Genomic DNA, 17,912 nt, shown 5'->3' with positions numbered 1-17,912 from the left:
GTCTTCGCTTCGATGTCTAAAATGGCAGCGCTTTTTCTTTTTTTTCTTTTTTCCCCCTGCCAGCAGTGCAGAGGAAACCCGGACGCGGCTCCTCCTCCTCCTCCCGATTGGATCACATGGCGTCACGTGACATCACAAGGCCTCGCCCAGTCACATTAGAGCAGTGAACGTCAGGACAAAACAAGGGGGCCGGAGCCAGCCGGCTGGTTCGGGCTCAAACGTTCTCTTGGGTCAGCGAGACTTCAGAGAAATGAGGGGACTCCTGCCATTGTACCGGGGCCTGTGCTCCGGGGGCGGCCGTCACGCGAGGCCAAACCCTGCGGCTGTCGGTCCTCGCTGCGGCTTTTGTGGAACTAATAGCAAGGTACGCTTGGAACCTCCACCGATTCTCAGCCTCAAAAAAACGTGTTAGCAAGAAGAGTCTGGGCTTGTGCTGTTCAATTTCTCGCAGTATCGCAGTAATAATGCTGTGTTCAATGTTACGTGTCTTATGTGCGATAATGGGGACCACAAAGGACACCACTTGTTTTTCCCAATGCGATCAACGGCGCAGCTGCACTGTTGTTACACAGTTTTTATAGCCACGCTTGCGCTCACAAAAGGAGACTCAAAGTTGTTAAGGCACATCGCAGCCTTATGTACTGCCATGTCACTGAAGCTCTGTCACACTTCGAGGACTTCGTGTGTGTCCTGCATCCAAAGTGATATTACAAATTTGTAATAACAAACCAGTGTTAGTCAATATGATATTAAGTCTTTCACTACCAGCCATTTTAGAAAATTTCAAAATTTTTACTACCCACGCGGTATTACGTTCAATAATTATATATAATGACAATAGAATAGAATACTTTTTGCCCCTTCCCGTTCTTTTAGAATTGACAGTAGAAAAATGTACGTTTGCCAAAATACAGCAATTTTTCCCATGGTCTCTCAAACTGTGTTTATTTCGTATAAAATGGGGCAATGATGTCATCTACAGGTGGTTAGGTATCAGTAAAGTTGTTTCCAAGTTTGACATTTAACTCATTCACTGCCAATGACGACTATAGACGTCAAAAATCCAAGCAAACAGCCAGTGTAAATTTTGACAAGAAATTTGAATTTAGTTTTAGTTATTCATTGTTTTCATTCATATTTATTAATCCCCATTGTTATTAATAATAACAATTTCATTGCTCAGTGCTAACATCGTGCATAGTGGTCGGTCTTGGTCTTACTGAGACCACAAACTGGGTCTCGACCTCCAGAAGTCAATTTAGTCGACTAAAATTGCTCCTTATTTTTGTCGACTAAAGTTGGATTAAAACTCAAATACAATCAGGTCAGGAAGTTATGACTAAGGCTTTAATTATATTTCGTCAGAAGACTATAACTAAAACTAAATTGAAATGTCTTTTTTTTTAAATTAAAATGTTAATTTAGTTTTATTTTATTTTATTTTCAAAATTAACACTGGCTGTTTGCTTGGATTTTTGACGTCTATAGTTGTCATTGGCAGTGAATGAGTTAACAGTGGAGCATAATCAGATTCTTCTCATCTATCCTCACTCTGAAAAATTACATTTGACAAGTAAACTTGACAAAGGCAGTGAATGAGTTAAAACACCTTCAGATATGTACTTAGCTGCCCTTTAAAATGATCCTAACCGGTTTCAAATTTTTGTTTCAAACATACAGTACTTACATACATAAATCATATGATACATTCTCCCTGAATCAGGTCATATTGGTCATCAACCAGAAAATGAAATGTGTTATGATTTATTTTTTTACATTCTCAACATGCTAAAACTGAAACATCCCACCAATATGTAAGTTCACTTGTTGCACACATCTGTCATGTGTTGGGGTTTTGTGAGAAATGTTTTGTTTCCAGCCACAGCCAAACTTTGGCTTGTTGTTTGACATTGACGGCGTGCTCCTCCGTGGAAGGATGCTGATTCCTGCTGCCAAGAAGGCCTTTGAGAAGTTGGTGGATTCACAGGGACAGTTTGTGGTGCCGCTGGTTTTTGTGACCAATGCAGGGAATTGCCTAAGGCAAACAAAAGCGGATCAACTCTCTCACATTCTTGGAGTACCGGTGAGTTGTAGATAACGTACATATGTTGCTATGATGGTTCTGTTAGCCATTAACTCATTCACATCCCAGACATTTTCATGTTCTATTGCTATCAAAACCTGGAACCTACCAAAAGAAAAATGTGTCTCTTCTTTCATCAGGGGAAAAAAACAAGAACAAAACAGTACGGTATATTTTTTTTGATCTGTTTTTATGTTTCGTAGCAATTACCATTAGAATTAGCTAAGTTTCATCATTATTCACAAACCTATTGAAAATACTTGGAAAAAGAGCTTGTTGCAACATGGACCTGGTTGATCTCTTATACTTTGCTGCCACCTGCTGGCCATTTTTTTTTTTTTTTTTTTTGTAATAAGTACCATCGCTTTAAGCGACCACTTCAGGTCAGAAACTGCATCAAAGTCTTCATACAAAAACTTAAAAAACGTATAAATACGTTTTTGGGAGTGAATGAGTTAATAGCCATACTATATTACCCACTGCTTCATCCATGTTACAGATCACACAAGATCAAGTCATTATGTCACATAGTCCGTTGAGGATGTTCAAGAAATTCCATGACAAGTGTGTGCTGGTGTCGGGTCAAGGACCAGTTCTGGAAATTGCCAAAAAGTATCCATCATTCATGATCTTTTTTTTTTTTTTTTTTTTTTAATTGTGAACTGCTTAAACCATCAATTCTCTCTCTCTAACAACCCCCAGTCTCGGCTTCAATAACGTCATCAGTATTGACAATCTGAGGGAATCTTTCCCACTTCTGGACATGGTGGACCACAACAGGAGACCCAAACTGCCGGTGAGATAATCACATCAGGCCATCAATGTGACATTTAAAAAACCGCAAACCTCAAAATCATGTTCTTCTGACACTGGTTTTGTATTAAGGCAGGGGTGGCGAGATCCGGTCCTCGAGGGCCGCAGTCCTGCAGGTTTTGGATATTTCCCTTCTTCAACACAGCTGATTCATGATCAGCTCATCAGCAAGCTCTGCAGAAACCTGATAACGAGCCTGTTAATTGGAATCAGCTGCACTTTGAGTCGGGAAATCTATAAAACCTGCAGGACTCCGGCCCTCGAGGACCGTCACCCCTGTATTAAGGAGTCGATGGAAAATAACAAGCTAATAAAAAGCAAATTAGAGTGATAATTGAGATCCACACAATGATAGGTCTCAAAATTCTTTTTGTTTATTATTATTAATTTAGCTTTACTAAGAGTCTTATTTTTCAATTGCTTTCGAAATGAAGTTGGCATGATATCAAACTTTAGTTATGTGTTGGCACACTGGACCAAATTACATTTAATATTGTACCGGTATAATCTCTCAGTCATCACATCAACATTTGCTAGAGATAGACCGATAAGGTTTTTTTGGGCCCGATACCGATACCAATTATTAGTAGTGAAGGATGCCGATAACCGATATTTGGAGCCGATATTCATTTTCACTAAAAAGGGACATCAAAATTTGGAAAAAATACAAACTCGAGCTCTTATCTTTTTTATTTTTTTATTTTATTTTAAAGCACATGTTTATTGAGCAACTTTTAGGGTTAGTAAAATATTTTTAAGTTTTTTTTTTTTTTCAAAAAATCTTAGTCAATACACAAGTTCTGGGATCTCCCAGTAGCATGTTTTCAAAAGTTAAATAAAAACAAACAATTATTTTCTACAAAAAATAAGTCTTCAAAAATTTCAAAATATCCAAAGTATTAAATTTTTACTTATCTTAGTTTTAATTTCAATCAAAAACAGAAGGTGCAGAGAGTTCCCAGGGTCGACAAAAATGAAAATAAAAACGTTTTTTTTTAAATTTACATTTAAATTAGTTCCCTGAAGTTAACACTTAAAAAAAAATAAAAATAAATAAAAAAGGATCTATTATCGGCCATATGATTCTTCAAAATGGCCGATGCCGATATTTCTCAAAATGCTGAATATCGGCACCGATAATCGGCCCAGCCGATAATCGGTCTATCCCTAACATTTGCTTTCAAAAAGTGTCCCTGAAAAGATGATAAATCCTTAATAAGTATTACTCAACAGCACATTAAGGCTCATTTATTTCTTTGCAGTCCAATCCTGTCGGCAACCTTCCCAAGGTCGAGGGTGAGTTTTTCTTTTCTTCCCCGAACGAGCTCAAAGAGCCTCCTAAAGACTTTTGAGGTCACGTTTTGACGATCGAGCCACCGTGGCAGGTCGTGAAGATTTTGTTGCCGATATGGTTCCATCCATGCAGCCGTGGTTCTGTTCGGAGAGCCGATTCGATGGGAGACCAATCTGCAGCTCATCATCGATGTTTTGCTGACCAACGGAAATCTCAGTAGCCTTCATCAAACCCGAAATATACCTCACCTGCCGCTGCTGGCTTGCAACATGGATCTGATGTGGATGGCCGAGGCGCAGTCTCCCAGGTACAGTCAATGTCCTGCTTCGGAAGGTTTCATTGCTTGGAAAGAGTCGGCGAATGTTTCATACGTCTCTCCCCCACATTTTGGATCAGATTTGGCCACGGCACATTTCTGGTGTGCTTAGAGAATATCTATAAGAAGATCACAGGCAAAGACCTCAAGTATGAGGCTCTGATGGGGAAACCGAGTGAGCTGACCTACCATTTCGCCGAGTTCCTCATCCGAGGTCAGGCGGTGCAGAGGCAGTGGAAACGTCCCATCACGTCACTCTATGCCATCGGGTAAGACACGAAATGAAAGCGTGCTCGTGTGGGGTTTCTCGAGGGCTGCGTATTGCCGCCAACCTCACGATACGATATGATACGTATCACGATACAGGGGTCACGATACGTATCGCGATACTTGATCTTCAAGGCGATATGTATCTCGATATATTACATTAATTTTCTTGCATTTTATAATAGTCATATGTATGCCTAAAGGATATGTTTGTTATGCTGACTGACAAAAATATTTTTGTTAGCAGCTCTTCTGGTTGACCACCAAGCGGCATGCCTGGTTTAAACGTGTACGCACTGCAGAGCAGGGAGCAGTTTTCACAGACACACATTTACTAATAGGCATGAGCCGATATGAGCAAAAATATCAAAGTATTAAAATTACAGCTCTAAAATGTGCTTATTTGAAATTTTGGGGAAATAAAAACAGCATTTTTTTCATGTAACACATTATTTTGTTTTTAAACAAAATATACGAAAATTGGTACATTAAGACATGTGCCATGTTAAGTTTATAAGTAAATAAATGTTGATATTCTTCCTCTGCATTAATTTTTCTAAGCAAGACAGTGTCCAATCACTGGTGAGCTATTTTTGCATTAATTGAAGGCAATTAACTTCAAAGATGCTGCTGGTTTTTATTTTTTAGGTACAATGCAAGCTGCAAAGGCAAACGTCAACTGCGTATTTAAAGTTAACGAGCAATATCGATTCTGACACCTGCGTATCGATACGTGTATTGTAATGAGGCCCGCAACGATATATTGCCGTATCGATTTTTTTTCAGCACACCCCTAGTTTTCTCCAGGTACTCTGGCGTCTTCATGGATGGATGTGATAGCAGTGTTTTCACTACGATATTATTTATTTTATTTATTTTTTATTCAGTAGCGGGTGCAGGCCCAAAAAAAATTGCGAGATTTTTTTTTTTCATCGATTGTGCCCGAGCATGATTAAGACGGTATATGAATAGGAAATCATTTTTTCCAAATGTATTATTTATTCCACGTCTTTGTGGCCAGTGTGTTCATCTTCTCGGTCACTGAGACAGTTTTAACTGGGACATTAATAGTCTTTGGCAGTTCATGTTAGCATAGCGAACATTAAAGGAACACAAGACGTATGAAAAACCAACCAGCTATTCTGTGAAATGGTTAATTTCAACTCTTCCCTGAAAAAAAAAATGCCAATTTATGTTGAGCAATTATGATTTTTTAGCACTTTTAATGAATATTTTTGCGTAAAGTACTGCAATCGGGCACGTGATCATCGTGACGTATCGAGTGCGTAAAATCCATATTGAATTAAACGGAATGAATGACGGCGTAGACATTCACGAGGAATGATCGCGTCCCAGAGTGGACGGCAAACATCCGGCTGACTTTTTCTCTGCTTGGCTAAGCTATACGTGTGCACGCTTTAGCCCACATTAGGAGCGGCAACCCCCACACCCACACAGAATGACATGAAAACGGACGTGTTGAGGGCTTTGCTCTGAACAGAATTGGGGATCGAAGACGTCTTATTCTTGCACATTATGTCAGCAAATTCCCACTGAAATGAGCGAAGACGGCTTCCGGTTACGCACGAGATACGTCGTCACGATCACATGACCTGGAACATGGCGTCTCTCACGCTGGTTCGAAATTTGATACTTTAATTGGTGTAAAACAAAATTCAGGGAATAAGATGCCAGAGATATTTGCACTTGTATTCTTTGTACACAATGCCCAAGACTGGAAAATTATTAATATGCGTGTTGTGTTGCTTTGAAGATCAAAGCACCAGCAGAAGTTCAGACACAACTTTTCGCATAAGTGGATGCAAAGCAACAGAGATCTATTCTTTATAATCAGTGATGCGGTTGTAATAAATATAAAAATATGTTTGTTATTTTGGGGGATTTATAAGGTTGACTATAAATCAATCAGTTGCAGCCATGCTCATGTGTCATTATCAATTGATTTTGATTTTGCCTTTGTCACAGTGTTGCACAACATCTTGCAACTATTCTGTAAATAACTCTTTGACCGCCAAAAACGTTTAATAACGATTCGGAAAATGACGATATATGCCGTCACAATTGTTAAATGACGTCAACTATAACGATGTTTTTATTTTATTTTTTTTAATCAATGGGCAGTGCAAAATCTTAGTGCAGCATTGCCTGGTCAATAGGTTGTGGAATCAAAAACACTCACTATGGCCAGTAGATGGCAGCATTGTATCTCTTTTCAATGGCCTGCCGGTGTATGAAATTACAATGAAACATGACAAAATCAGATGAAATAGAACTTTTTCAAGGATGATGTGAATGATCATATTAGTTTTTTTTTTGATAACATGTGGCAGTAAAAGAGATAATATTGTTTTTTATTTTTTTTGGGTGGGGCACACTGCTGTCAAGTGGCACAAACATGAAGCAAAAAATGCATTTGAAATTCCTGGTAAAGTTAGGAAAGGGCCCAGTTAAGGGGTAGATTGACTAAAGGTTTGCGTAGCTTTTGCGCCGCGCTAACCGGTCAAAATGGAGCAAATCAGGAGCGTCTAATTGACTAAACACGCGCAGATGGGGAAAATTCATCAGGAATTGCGCTGCCGACCAGAATGCGCCCCGTCACGCCGGTGTTTTTTGCGACTCATTTGATTGTCACTTGTCAAGCTACGGGAGCAGCCGTGGTCCAAAAATGGCAAAGATGCATTTAGTGTAAGAATTCAGAATTAATTTACGGGACTTTTGAGGTCCCGTATGGGACATAACAACTTAGTCCAAAAGACGGGACGTACCGGTTAATATGGGACAGTTGCTAACCCTACTTGTCAATAATGCCACAGGTGTTAATAATAATAATAATAATCCCCTTCCCCTGTCTGTCATTTGTAGGGATAATCTTATGACCGACATCTACGGCGCTAACTTGTACAACCGCTACCTGGACGTGAGGGTTGCACGAAAGAGCCCCAAAGCCGTGGCCAAGATGGCGGCTGCCACGGGCTCCACCGCGGCGGTGCCCGCCGAGCACGACGCCGACAACGCGTGGGAGAGCGAGCTGGCGGTGCCCGCCGCCACTTCCTGTAAGTCCGTCCTGGTCTGCACGGGCGTCTACGACCCCGGCGCCGAGCTGCCGCGTGACGCCCGCCGCTGCATCAAAGAGACGGTTTTCCACGGCCACCGGGACTTTCGCTTCGACCCGGCGCTGGTGGAGCCGAGCCACATCGTGCAAGATGTGGCCGAAGCCGTCCAGCTGATTTTTGACGAGGAAAAGTTTGTGCCTCAGTAAAGCAATCAGATTGAGACTCCAACCTGCGACACTGTGGACATTGTTGAACCACCGCGGCGGGCTTTGACGTGTTCCTGAAATACGCGGCAGTGCGACCGCTATTAGAAAGACAACAACAACAACAAAAAAATGCTTCTGTTACAGTAAGCTGATCTTGTGATAGTTGCCTGTTTTTCTTTTATGGAACTGCCTTGTTTTATTCTGCTAAATGTTTTTTTTTTTTTTAGACCACATTGATGTTGGTAACCTGAAGTCATCCTATATTTGTTACGAGTTTACTGTTTTGATCAAACATTTCAAACATTGGACCATTGTCGAGGTCACATTTTGAGCACTGCAATCGTTGACGCGTTTTAACCCTTCAAATCTATGCATGACAAGAAACCTGTACTGAACAAAATGTTAGATGTGCAATATTGTCCTCAAGTAGTTCTGCATACTTGCATCGGACTTGACCAGTATTTTTCAATTTTGTTACTATTCGTTACCTGTTCACAGTTACGTACAAAAGTATTGGAACGGCAAGGTCAGTTCCTTTGTTTTTGTATACTTTAAATGTTTGGGTTCCATATCAAGATGAATATTTGATTTTGATTGATTGAACATATACAAACAAACAGCAGAGAAACAAAAATTAAAAAAGAAAACAACAACAAAAACAATATGAAACTAAAGTTACGAATTCCAGTGTTTATTTCACGCCATTTTAGATCTCGGTTTGCTCAACGAGTCGAGACAAGAGCACCTTTTGTTTGAAAGCGCCCACTTTTCAAGTATTGGAACATGTGACTGACTGATGGGTTTTTAGAATTGCTCAGGTGCTGTTGACTTGTAGATTGATTGCGTAAACATTCGAGAGTGCTTGTTTTTGGTTTGGGGCATTTGCTGTCATGCAAACATGAAGAACGGAGGGAAAAACGGGGAGAAAAACAAATCAGACTGAAGCTGAGAGAAGACGGAATCAATCAGAGCTACGGCATACCTAAGAAGAAAGATCTTGGACAACAATCGGAACAATGTTCTATGGTCTGATGAGACCAAGACTAACATCTATCAAAGTGATGGAAAGACCAAAAGAAAGGATCCGCTTATGATCCAAAACTTACAAGCTCATCTGTGAAGCAGTTATTTCGTGGCTTGATGATGTAAGTCATGATGCATTTAGACTGAATTCGGGAGTCTACAAAACCATTTTGTCGGGCATTTTACACACTCATGCATCGAAACTAATCGGGAAAAATGTCATCTCGCAACCGCGCTGGAATTCTGACCATTCATATTTTGATCTGAAAACCGAATGTCCTCAGTGTATTACGACAACAAACGAATTGATCTTGCATTTGGAGGGGACTTTACGTCACGCTAACGTTACCTTTAACATCAAAAGCTTTCTTTTGAATATTCCATTCGTTCATCGGAAATACTGTAACTTGAGAAAATATAAGGACTCAATGTTCTTGTGTTCTTTAATTAGCCAATATATGGACATGTGGTATAGAATCATTTTAAGGTCTGTTTAAACTTTTCAATGTTAGGTTTGAAATGACCATTTAAATCTCATTGTTCAATCTAACATTTACAATGTCTCAGGATTGCCTTGCTGAAAGGGATCGTTGTTTTTTTTTTGACATGAATCTCATATTTCATCCTCACCTCCCGTGTGTGCGATCAGCACTGACTTCCCCCTGACAGCGTTCTTGTGACACGACTTCCGGTCCGGTGTTGGACGAACGAACAGAAAAGTAGTGGCTGGCGGTAATGGCGTCGGACTTTTTTCAGAAAGGAGTATTGTGATGGAAATATATCACTCTTTTAGAAGAAAAAACTATTATGGAGTTAGAATCATGCCAAACCCCCGTAAACACAAAAAATGGTGATCCACGTATACAAGAAAGAATATCTTCAATTACAACAACAACAAAAAAATGTTTTGCGTACGTAAAAAGCAATTCTACATTTACGGATACAACTCACGTGACTTTTGCCATGCTGAGTAACACGGCATAATTGCAATATGTAACTTTTTGTTTTTTTCTTTGATAACAATAGCAACGCCAATTGCACCAACACCATGGTAACGGCAAGGCATCCATATGTCATGTGACCTGCAGTTGGCCAATCACGGCGTAGTAAGTTCTTCAACGAGTTGGCCAAACGGTCTCTCAATACGGCGCTGATTCAACAGCGCCCCCTGCCGTAAAGTTTACTGGCTTTGCGCGTTTTCGGCACGTAAAACTGCTCGGCAGAAAATCACTGCCAAAAGTCACGTGAGTTGTATCCGTAAATGTGGGATTACTTTTTACGTACGCAAAACATTTTGTTGTTGTAATTGAAGATATGCTTCTTTGTGTACGTAGATCACGTTTTTTGTGTTACGGCGTTTTGGCATGATTCGAACTCCATAAAAAACGCTTTTATTTCCGTGACCCCAGCCAGCTTGCTGGACTATTTTCCTCTCGTCCAACACCGGACCGGAAGTCGTGTCACAGAACGCTGTCAGGGGGAAGTCAGCACTGCTGATCGCACACTGGAGGTGAGGATGAAATTGAGATTCATGTCAAAAAAATCGGAACTAACCCTTTAGAGCACAAGAAAGTAAGGGAACATCTCACATTTACAATCCAATGTATTTCATCTTTATTGTTATCGAATGGAGTGTGTTCTGGATCGCATTTGTAGTGTTTTCGCCTAAAAATAGGTGCCTCAGACCGCCTTAATCTTAATATTGTGCTTCTTATGCAACACATCAAGCACTTGCGGCAGTAACTCCACGTTGACGGGACGCCGTTCCAGGTCGCCCGCGAGTAGCTGACAATGTTGATCGACAGCCGACGGCCGCCTCCTGCGTGTCGCTCTCAGCGGATGGCGAGAGTCAGAATTGAGTTGCGATTGTTTGTCCTCGATGTTGAGCGTGAAGGTGCAGTTTTTGGCCAGTCTCAAGCTCCACAGAAGCAGAACGACGAGGCAGCAGAGCATCGCCGCCATCGCCACAGCGGAGGCGACGCCGCCGCAGCCTCTCGGGGCACACTGGATAAAGTAGTCGTCGGTGAGTTCGGCGATGGCTTTCTGAGCCACCCAGCTGGGACTGGAGCACGCGGGCTGCTGCGACACCGCAGCCCGGTTCCTCAACAGCCAGTTCCTGGCGTACTCGATGCTGCAGTCGCAGTGGAAAGGATGGCCGGCCAGGGAGACACTTTGCAGGCCCGCCGCTTTGTCAAACAGGCCGGAGGGGATGCTGGTGAGGCCACCGTCCCGCACGAGGAGCTCCGTGGTGTCCGACGGCAGAGGCGGCGACTCCCGGAGGTCGGATGAGGTGCAGTTGACCAGCAGGCCGGCGGGCTGCAGGACCGTGCACAGGCAGGCCCGGCCGAGAGAGGGCGCGCTTTGCAGCGTGGCCCAGAGCAGAAGGCGGGCTAGTCCCGGATCCGAGAGCATCCTGAAAGATGGCAAAAAATCAAAAAACACCTCAATGAACATTATAAACATTGAGGACGCTCAAGGAGGCTTCCGATCTCATTGCAGAGTGGAAACGTGTAACTCAATTACTCAATGATGGAGTTTGTAGTCAAACTGCCTGCACAACATCATAATAGTAAAAGTGGGGAGGATGGTTAAGATTGTTGATGACTAATGTTCAAGTTCAATATACACATATCAAGTAATGTTTGTCTGCAATTGGCTTGCACCTTAGTACAGGACACGCCCTTCCGAGGTCACCCATGATGACCTTCGTGAGGATAACGTGTACACATTTGTGACATTATTGGGCAATATTTGCACTAGGGGTGCTCAAAAAAAAAAATCGATTCGGCTATATATCGCGATATTACATCGCGCAATTCTCAAATTGATTTTTAAACATCTATATTTGATGGAAAAATATTCACATAAACGTCGTAGAGTTCACACCTTAAGCATGGAAGAATGTTATATTAATGGAATATTAAACCTTAATATTTTCTTTCAACGCTGTTCAAACATGAAACAGATTACAACCTGTGTAAGTTTCAGATAAATAAATAATACATTTTCATACAAATCGTACACTCTACAAGTTTACTGATTAGTATTTTCTAAATTTGAATTGAAAAAAAAATCGCAACAATCGACTGATGAATTCATATCGGGATTAATCGGTATCGAATCGAATCGTGATGCGAATCGAATCGTCAGGTATTCACACCCCTAATTTGCACACTCCTTTTTTTGTCTATTTGATGTTCATTGCGCTATTTAAGACGTAAATCAGAAGTTAGCATTTACTCAGCAGTGCTTGAGCAATTTTCGAATGGGTGGACTATTTACTTTGAGTCATCATAAAGTAGTAGAAGAGATTAGGGTAGGTGGAGACACGTTTTCATGATCACTACAGGAATAAAGTCTTTTTTTTTTTTTTTTTTTGGCAGACTAATATAAGGACTGTATATTTCAGGATGTTTACTTTTATAAGTGAAATAAACGTCAAAGAACTTGTGTCATGTGGCTATTACCTTCATAGGTTCCCCAAAATGAGTCTTCTCCATTCAGATTAGTCATATGATCATTAAAAAAAATACTTAAAAACAAGGGGTGGCTCAAATGACCCCAGTTTCCACTATTATTATCTTACTTGGTTACAAATTTGGGTTACTGCACCGCACGTACATGATTTGGAGCAATAATTTTGTATTTAACCTCATCAATGCTACACGCTACATCAATCAAAAACATCAGAAATAGCAGAAGTGGGTCTAGCCAAAATTTGTAATCAAGTTTGAGTAGGACAAACATGGGGTCAATTAAGCAGAGTCACCAACCATGCAAGTTGTACTTAACAGCGGTTTTGCGACTTAGCAGAATAAACTTGATTAAAATTGTACTGCCACTTCACAACACAAAGCGACACTATAGTCGGCCTATTTGATATGAAAAGATGAGAAGCACGTAAGCAGTCATCACAATTGGATTCAGAAATTCCAATTGGTACATTAAAAGAACACAAACCTTTCAGGGTCAAACCACCAGCGAAGCTTTTCATGATCTCCGCAGTCATCCTCGAATTCTTCTTCTTGTATTCCTGTGCTGCATTGACAAGTTGAGTAAATATTCATCCGTGATGCGTTGTTTACGCAATAGTAGTGTGCGGGGTGCCCCCAACGACCACGCCGGTGGCGATGGAAATCCTTCTGTTCGTTTGAGATAACACTTTATCGTACACGAGAGCGAGCGAGAGAGGAACTTTTACTTCGACCAGCCGTGGGGGGGCGCTACAGTACACTAGATCAATTTTCACTTGTACTTTTTTGGCTTAGAATTTAAATATGACACTTTATAAGCCCAACTTTAAAATCGATAGAATTAAAATATATGTATATTTACATGGTAAAAAAACAACAACAAAACAATATGGCAGAATGCAGTAATTCAAGAAAACGTAAGAGCACTTTGTTGTACAGCAGTGCTGCACTCAATTGAAATGTGCACTTTGCACCTGTAGGTGGCGTACTGGCACTGTCCCTCGGATGAAAGTGCTGCAACACACAAGACAAACTACTGCACTGAATAATAAATGAAATCAAGAAATGACACACACCCAATATCATAAGTCATATATTTGTTTATTTCGCGTTCTCAACATGGTCACAGTTGAAGTTTTACAATAACTTGGGGTTCTTACTGACTCACTACTCACTGTACAAACAAAATGCACACATAAATGAGGCCATTTGTGTGTTTTCATTGTTTCGACTTTCTTTCTTTCGATGAGTCTCGCAGCAGCTTGCGCGAAGATGCATTTTTGTCTGCTGTTTTTTTTTTTTGTGTGTGTTTGCACGGAAGGAGCGTGTTGGAAATGGCAGCGAGCTTTTCTAACAGTCTGCTTTTGATCTCTACAGCAAATGTCGGTTCCCGAGACAATCGATATGTTCAAGCCCTCAACTCGTTTCTATGAGGTGACGTTTACATCCGGGTCAAAACTGCAGATATCAGAATAGAGTATGGATCGTATTCACACTATGTACAGTATCATATAACCACCAACTTGGTCCCTTTTACACCGTTCATAAAAGATAAAAATCCTCCTTCCAAGCGAGTTTGCACATCCGAATCTCATATTTACACAGTTGAAAGCCCTCAGCGAAGGAAGTGCAACGTTCTTCATGTTTACAATGTACACGCGATGGCTTTGTTGATGAAATGCATGCTGAGCTTCAATAATTAACCAGCCTAACGCCAAAAAAAACAAGCAAGGACACCGCAACGTTGGCAAACCCCAAACCATTGAAAAACAAAATCAAATAATAAAAAAAAAAAAAAAAAAAAAAAAAAACTAAGCCAGTTTTGTATGATAGGCTGATTTTTTTCCTTTCTTTCTTTTTTCCCGCCTTCAGCTCACAGTGAATAGGACTTGTGATGCATCGGATTCATGCAGTGCATTGTTGGGGCTCCTTTTAACACAAAGAAATAACTGTCGACAACACACACACACACACACACGCCAAACCTGAACGGGACTTGAGGGTCCGAATCATAACAAAATGGAACTCAATAGAAAAAAAAAGAAAAAAAAAGACACATTCCGCTGATGGCTCCTGTCCGATATGTGAGAAGGTGGAAGGAAGCCTGCTCGATGGCCGTGGATTTTCTTCGTGACGCTTAATATACATTTACAACCTGAATATCGGAACAAAATTTTCTACGCTTACCAATGTGCACACTAGAATAGACTCTTATTTGTCCAATGTATAAAGTTATTCTTTACATACTCCAAGTTTCTTTGTTCACTTTACACTTCTGCGGTATAACTGCATTTATTGAAACAAAAAAAACAAACATTTTTTATATGTGCTTATCCAGCAAAATATATCTGCTCACATCAGGAAGAAGTATTCCTTGAATAAAATATATACACACATTCCGTCTCTCTCCATCTTCCCCCTGTAGGCATTTCTATATTCCTAAATGGGGAGGGGGAATAAAAAGGTTCAATCTATCACCTGAATCTCATCCTGGACAACAGACGACTTCCACTCTCAGTACAAGTCTGCATTTGGGAACATGATTGCACTTCAACTCGCTATGGTTAACACTGATTCGTTATACAATGTGCAGAGGACAGTCTCACATCAATAACAGTTACATGCAAAATAATCACTAGACATTCCACCGGGCTCTGAGCCTGCAGCGAGCATCAATTTAGACGGGGAGGGGCCGAAAAAAACAAAACACAAATAAATAAATGACACAAAACAAAACAAACAAATCTTAGGGACACTTTGCTTGTTCCTAATCGGTACAAAGATATTGCACAAATGATACAAAATCATACTTTCACTCGCCAAAACTCAGTTGGCGAGGGGGAGGGGCAAAAGCAAAAAAAAAAAAAAAATCATCGGAAGAGTTTCTAGTTGGATTTAATGAGTGGAGATGGCAGCTGTTGCTTATAATGCGTGCTTTTCTTTCAACAGTCTCCGTCCAAAATATCTTTTTCTTTTTCAAATATATACTTGAAAGTGGCCGCCCGTGTTTTGTGCGTAAGCAAACAGCTGCCATCTCAAAAGCTTCCGAAACGTCCAAGATAGATTCGAGGCCGATTTCACTGCTTGCATCGACAGCTTTGCTACCCCAGAGTCAGTATAATACTGAGACTTTTTTTTTTTTTTGATGATAAGAATAATTGTAAGTATCATCTTACAAATTACGCACGACACACTGTACAGGAAGTCTTGACTAAATAGATTATGCATTAATAATTGGCACATTTATGTATGAGCGCTAGGGAGACAACACGTACAGCTGTCATCTACAGTAAATTACAGCACGACAACTAATATGACTCGGACGTTGCTTACCTGTCCTCCGCTTGAAGTCAAATGATTATATCGGAATTACATGTGAGCTCAATCGGAGGCGAGGCCAACCGAGAAATGAAAAACGCGCACGACCATGTGCCAGGGCGTCTTTCCTCCTGATTATATGGAGGTTGACGTGTGCGCGTGTGTCGCGAGGGCATCTTGTCGAGACGCTATCGGTGACCGCTGCGCGATCGGTGACGCGCATGCGCAGAAGATCGGCCATCTTGGATCGCTAACTACGGCAACTACACCCTGACAAAATACATTTATAGACGCCTGCGCGTTATTTGTGCGTTCGTAAAAACATGATACGACATTGAAAAAGAGAAATCTTAGATTCTTGATGCATTACAAAAAACTATATTAATTCTACAGTTTTTAAAGACGAACGGTTTACCTTTGACCCCATTACATTCCTAGTGAGTCTTCATTGTTATAATTTAGGTTTAGTCTGATGTATTGATATTGTCTATAGAACAATGTGTGGCCAATGAGGGTGGATGTTCATCTTCTTGATTAAAACTTACTTAGTGACTTTAAAATGCATCTATATGTTTTTTTTTTTCTCCATTATGTTGTATCGTGTTTTTATGAACACGCACTATAACGCACGCATAGAAAGATATTTTGTTCTAGTGTGGTTGCCGTAGTTGGCGATCAAAGATGGCCGACCTTCTGCGCATGCGTGTCACCGATTGTGCAGGGATCACCGATAGCGTCTTGACACATCTTCCTGTACAGATCCACCCGCCACCGCTGAACCCTGACGAGGGGGGGGGGCGAGGAGAAGGAGGGGGGCGGGGCAATCCCGGAATCAAACAAACTAGTAAGAAAGGCCCCTGGTGGGAAATTGTGGTCCAATTGTCCATCCTGCTTATGAGTCGGACGTGGTTCACGGCAGCAGCGGTCAAACACAGTGGACGACGCCGCCGGACGGCGCCGTCGCTCAGTCCCTTTGGTGTCGCGCAAACCTCCCGTTGGCCCGCCGCGTGGTCACACCACGGTGCTGATGCCGCTGTGTTTGCTTTTGGGTCCGCCGGGCGGCGCGCCCGCTTGCTGGCTACTGTGGTGGTGCTGCGAGTGGGAGCCGTGATGCGAATGCTGCTGGCCGTAGTGGTGCGCGTGCGAGGAGTAGGCGGGGTGCTTGTGGTACTGCGTGTGCGGCGGCGGGTGGTAGTGGTGGTGGTGGTGGTAAGGCGGCGGGTTCGGAGGGACCTGGCAGTACTGCGGGTGGTGGCCGTGGTGCACCGCCTGCGCCGTGTGGTGCAGGTTGGTGGGGTGGGGCTTGTGGGAGATGAGCGTGGGGTGGCCGGGCGGCGGGTACGGGGGGCCGTGGCCGTGCGGGGGCGGCTTGCCTCGCTTGCTGCCGAACAGCGAGCCCAGGATGGAGGTGGACGCCGAGTTGGGGAGGGAGGGGTGCTCGCGGGAGGCGCCCTCGCGCGGGGTGGCGGCTCTTCGCCGGGTGTGCGGGCTGCTAATGATGGACCCCTGCGGAGGAGAAAGGCGACAGCGCGGCCGTCAGACGTGAAATGAAGCGCAACGGCAGCTCTTGTCAACTTATTGCAAGTAGCAAAATGTTTTCGGGCATGCAAATGACAAAGTAAAACGTCGTCATGGTCTGCAACTGGGGGGGAGGGGGGGGTGGGGGGGGGGGGGGATATGTCAAAGCTGACTTAGAAACGTCGCAGTACTAACGTGTGTGAGAGTCACACATGCATCTTGATAAAGTAAACAGAGGTCATCGCCGGAACGCATGCAGAGGACGTGACAGGCGATTCGTCATCCATCGTTTAGCATTTGGATAAACGTTAAAGGGGAAGTCAACCCTCCAAAAAATTATTGACAATATGTTCGATGCAGCCCCACTAGTCTAAATACGGTATTTTGGTTAATATTGCGCTAGTGGAAAATAGCAAAATCCAACAGTTTTCCATCATTAACACAAGACGGCCATTTTGCCACTTGCTGTCAAGTAAAAATGACATCACAGTGCTCAGGTCTCGCGTAACAACCAATCACAGCGCAGC

At 42.2% G+C, this 17,912-nt stretch overlaps 3 protein-coding genes across 13 annotated transcripts in view; 1 reads left to right on the top strand and 2 right to left on the bottom strand.

The window, feature by feature from the left end:
• Positions 1-144: 144 nt before the first annotated feature.
• Positions 145-8,628, top strand: LOC144013352 (haloacid dehalogenase-like hydrolase domain-containing 5). Of its 2 annotated transcripts, none has more exons than XM_077512088.1 (8): positions 145-364; positions 1,880-2,083; positions 2,583-2,695; positions 2,786-2,879; positions 4,159-4,192; positions 4,323-4,497; positions 4,587-4,775; positions 7,657-8,628. In XM_077512088.1, exons 1-8 carry the CDS (start codon positions 251-253, stop codon positions 8,051-8,053), a joined length of 1,320 nt encoding a protein of 439 aa, XP_077368214.1. In that variant the 5' UTR covers positions 145-250; the 3' UTR covers positions 8,054-8,628. The 2 variants fall into 2 exon arrangements, with proteins under 2 accessions (XP_077368214.1, XP_077368215.1); XM_077512089.1 differs by having other exon boundaries at positions 202-364; positions 1,936-2,083.
• Positions 8,629-10,666: 2,038 nt separating this feature from the next.
• On the bottom strand, positions 10,667-16,583 carry gp9 (glycoprotein IX platelet). 2 transcript variants are annotated; one of them, XM_077512091.1, is made up of 3 exons: positions 15,883-16,583; positions 13,037-13,114; positions 10,667-11,489 (listed from the first exon to the last, which is right to left on the bottom strand). In XM_077512091.1, exon 3 carries the CDS (start codon positions 11,486-11,488, stop codon positions 10,757-10,759), a length of 732 nt encoding a protein of 243 aa, XP_077368217.1. In that variant the 5' UTR covers position 11,489; positions 13,037-13,114; positions 15,883-16,583; the 3' UTR covers positions 10,667-10,756. The 2 variants fall into 2 exon arrangements, with proteins under 2 accessions (XP_077368217.1, XP_077368216.1); XM_077512090.1 differs by having other exon boundaries at positions 13,037-13,218; positions 13,524-16,573.
• Positions 16,584-16,591: 8 nt separating this feature from the next.
• The window catches only part of iqsec1b (IQ motif and Sec7 domain ArfGEF 1b), a 139,976-nt gene continuing 138,655 nt past the window's right edge, over positions 16,592-17,912 (bottom strand). For 7 of the 9 annotated variants that reach the window (XM_077512075.1, XM_077512077.1, XM_077512076.1 and 4 more), the window contains one exon: positions 16,593-17,373. In XM_077512075.1, the coding sequence (XP_077368201.1) occupies positions 16,879-17,373 (495 nt within the window). In that variant the 3' untranslated portion in view covers positions 16,593-16,878. Of the gene's footprint in view, positions 17,374-17,912 lie in introns of all 9 variants that reach the window. The other 2 variants (XM_077512081.1, XM_077512083.1) reach the window with 2 other exon arrangements.

Source organism: Festucalex cinctus, chromosome 2 (genome assembly GCF_051991245.1).
Source record: "Festucalex cinctus isolate MCC-2025b chromosome 2, RoL_Fcin_1.0, whole genome shotgun sequence".
Taxonomy (NCBI): domain Eukaryota; kingdom Metazoa; phylum Chordata; class Actinopteri; order Syngnathiformes; family Syngnathidae; genus Festucalex; species Festucalex cinctus.
The sequence above is the reverse complement of the archived record's forward strand: the minus strand, read 5'-3'. Positions and strand labels throughout refer to the sequence as shown.

Bases quoted from the DNA above. Each gene is read 5' to 3' on its own strand.
- LOC144013352 (XM_077512088.1), top strand. From the start codon at position 251: ATGAGGGGACTCCTGCCATTGTACCGGGGCCTGTGCTCCGGGGGCGGC. The intron at 2,084-2,582 runs GTGAGTTGTAGA...TCCATGTTACAG, and splicing joins CTCACATTCTTGGAGTACCG to ATCACACAAGATCAAGTCAT. The intron at 4,498-4,586 runs GTACAGTCAATG...ATTTTGGATCAG, and splicing joins GCCGAGGCGCAGTCTCCCAG to ATTTGGCCACGGCACATTTC.
- gp9 (XM_077512090.1), bottom strand. From the start codon at position 13,143: ATGAATATTTACTCAACTTGTCAATGCAGCACAGGAATACAAGAAGAA. The intron at 11,490-13,036 runs GTTTGTGTTCTT...GCCATCTTTCAG, and splicing joins TGGTGGTTTGACCCTGAAAG to GATGCTCTCGGATCCGGGAC.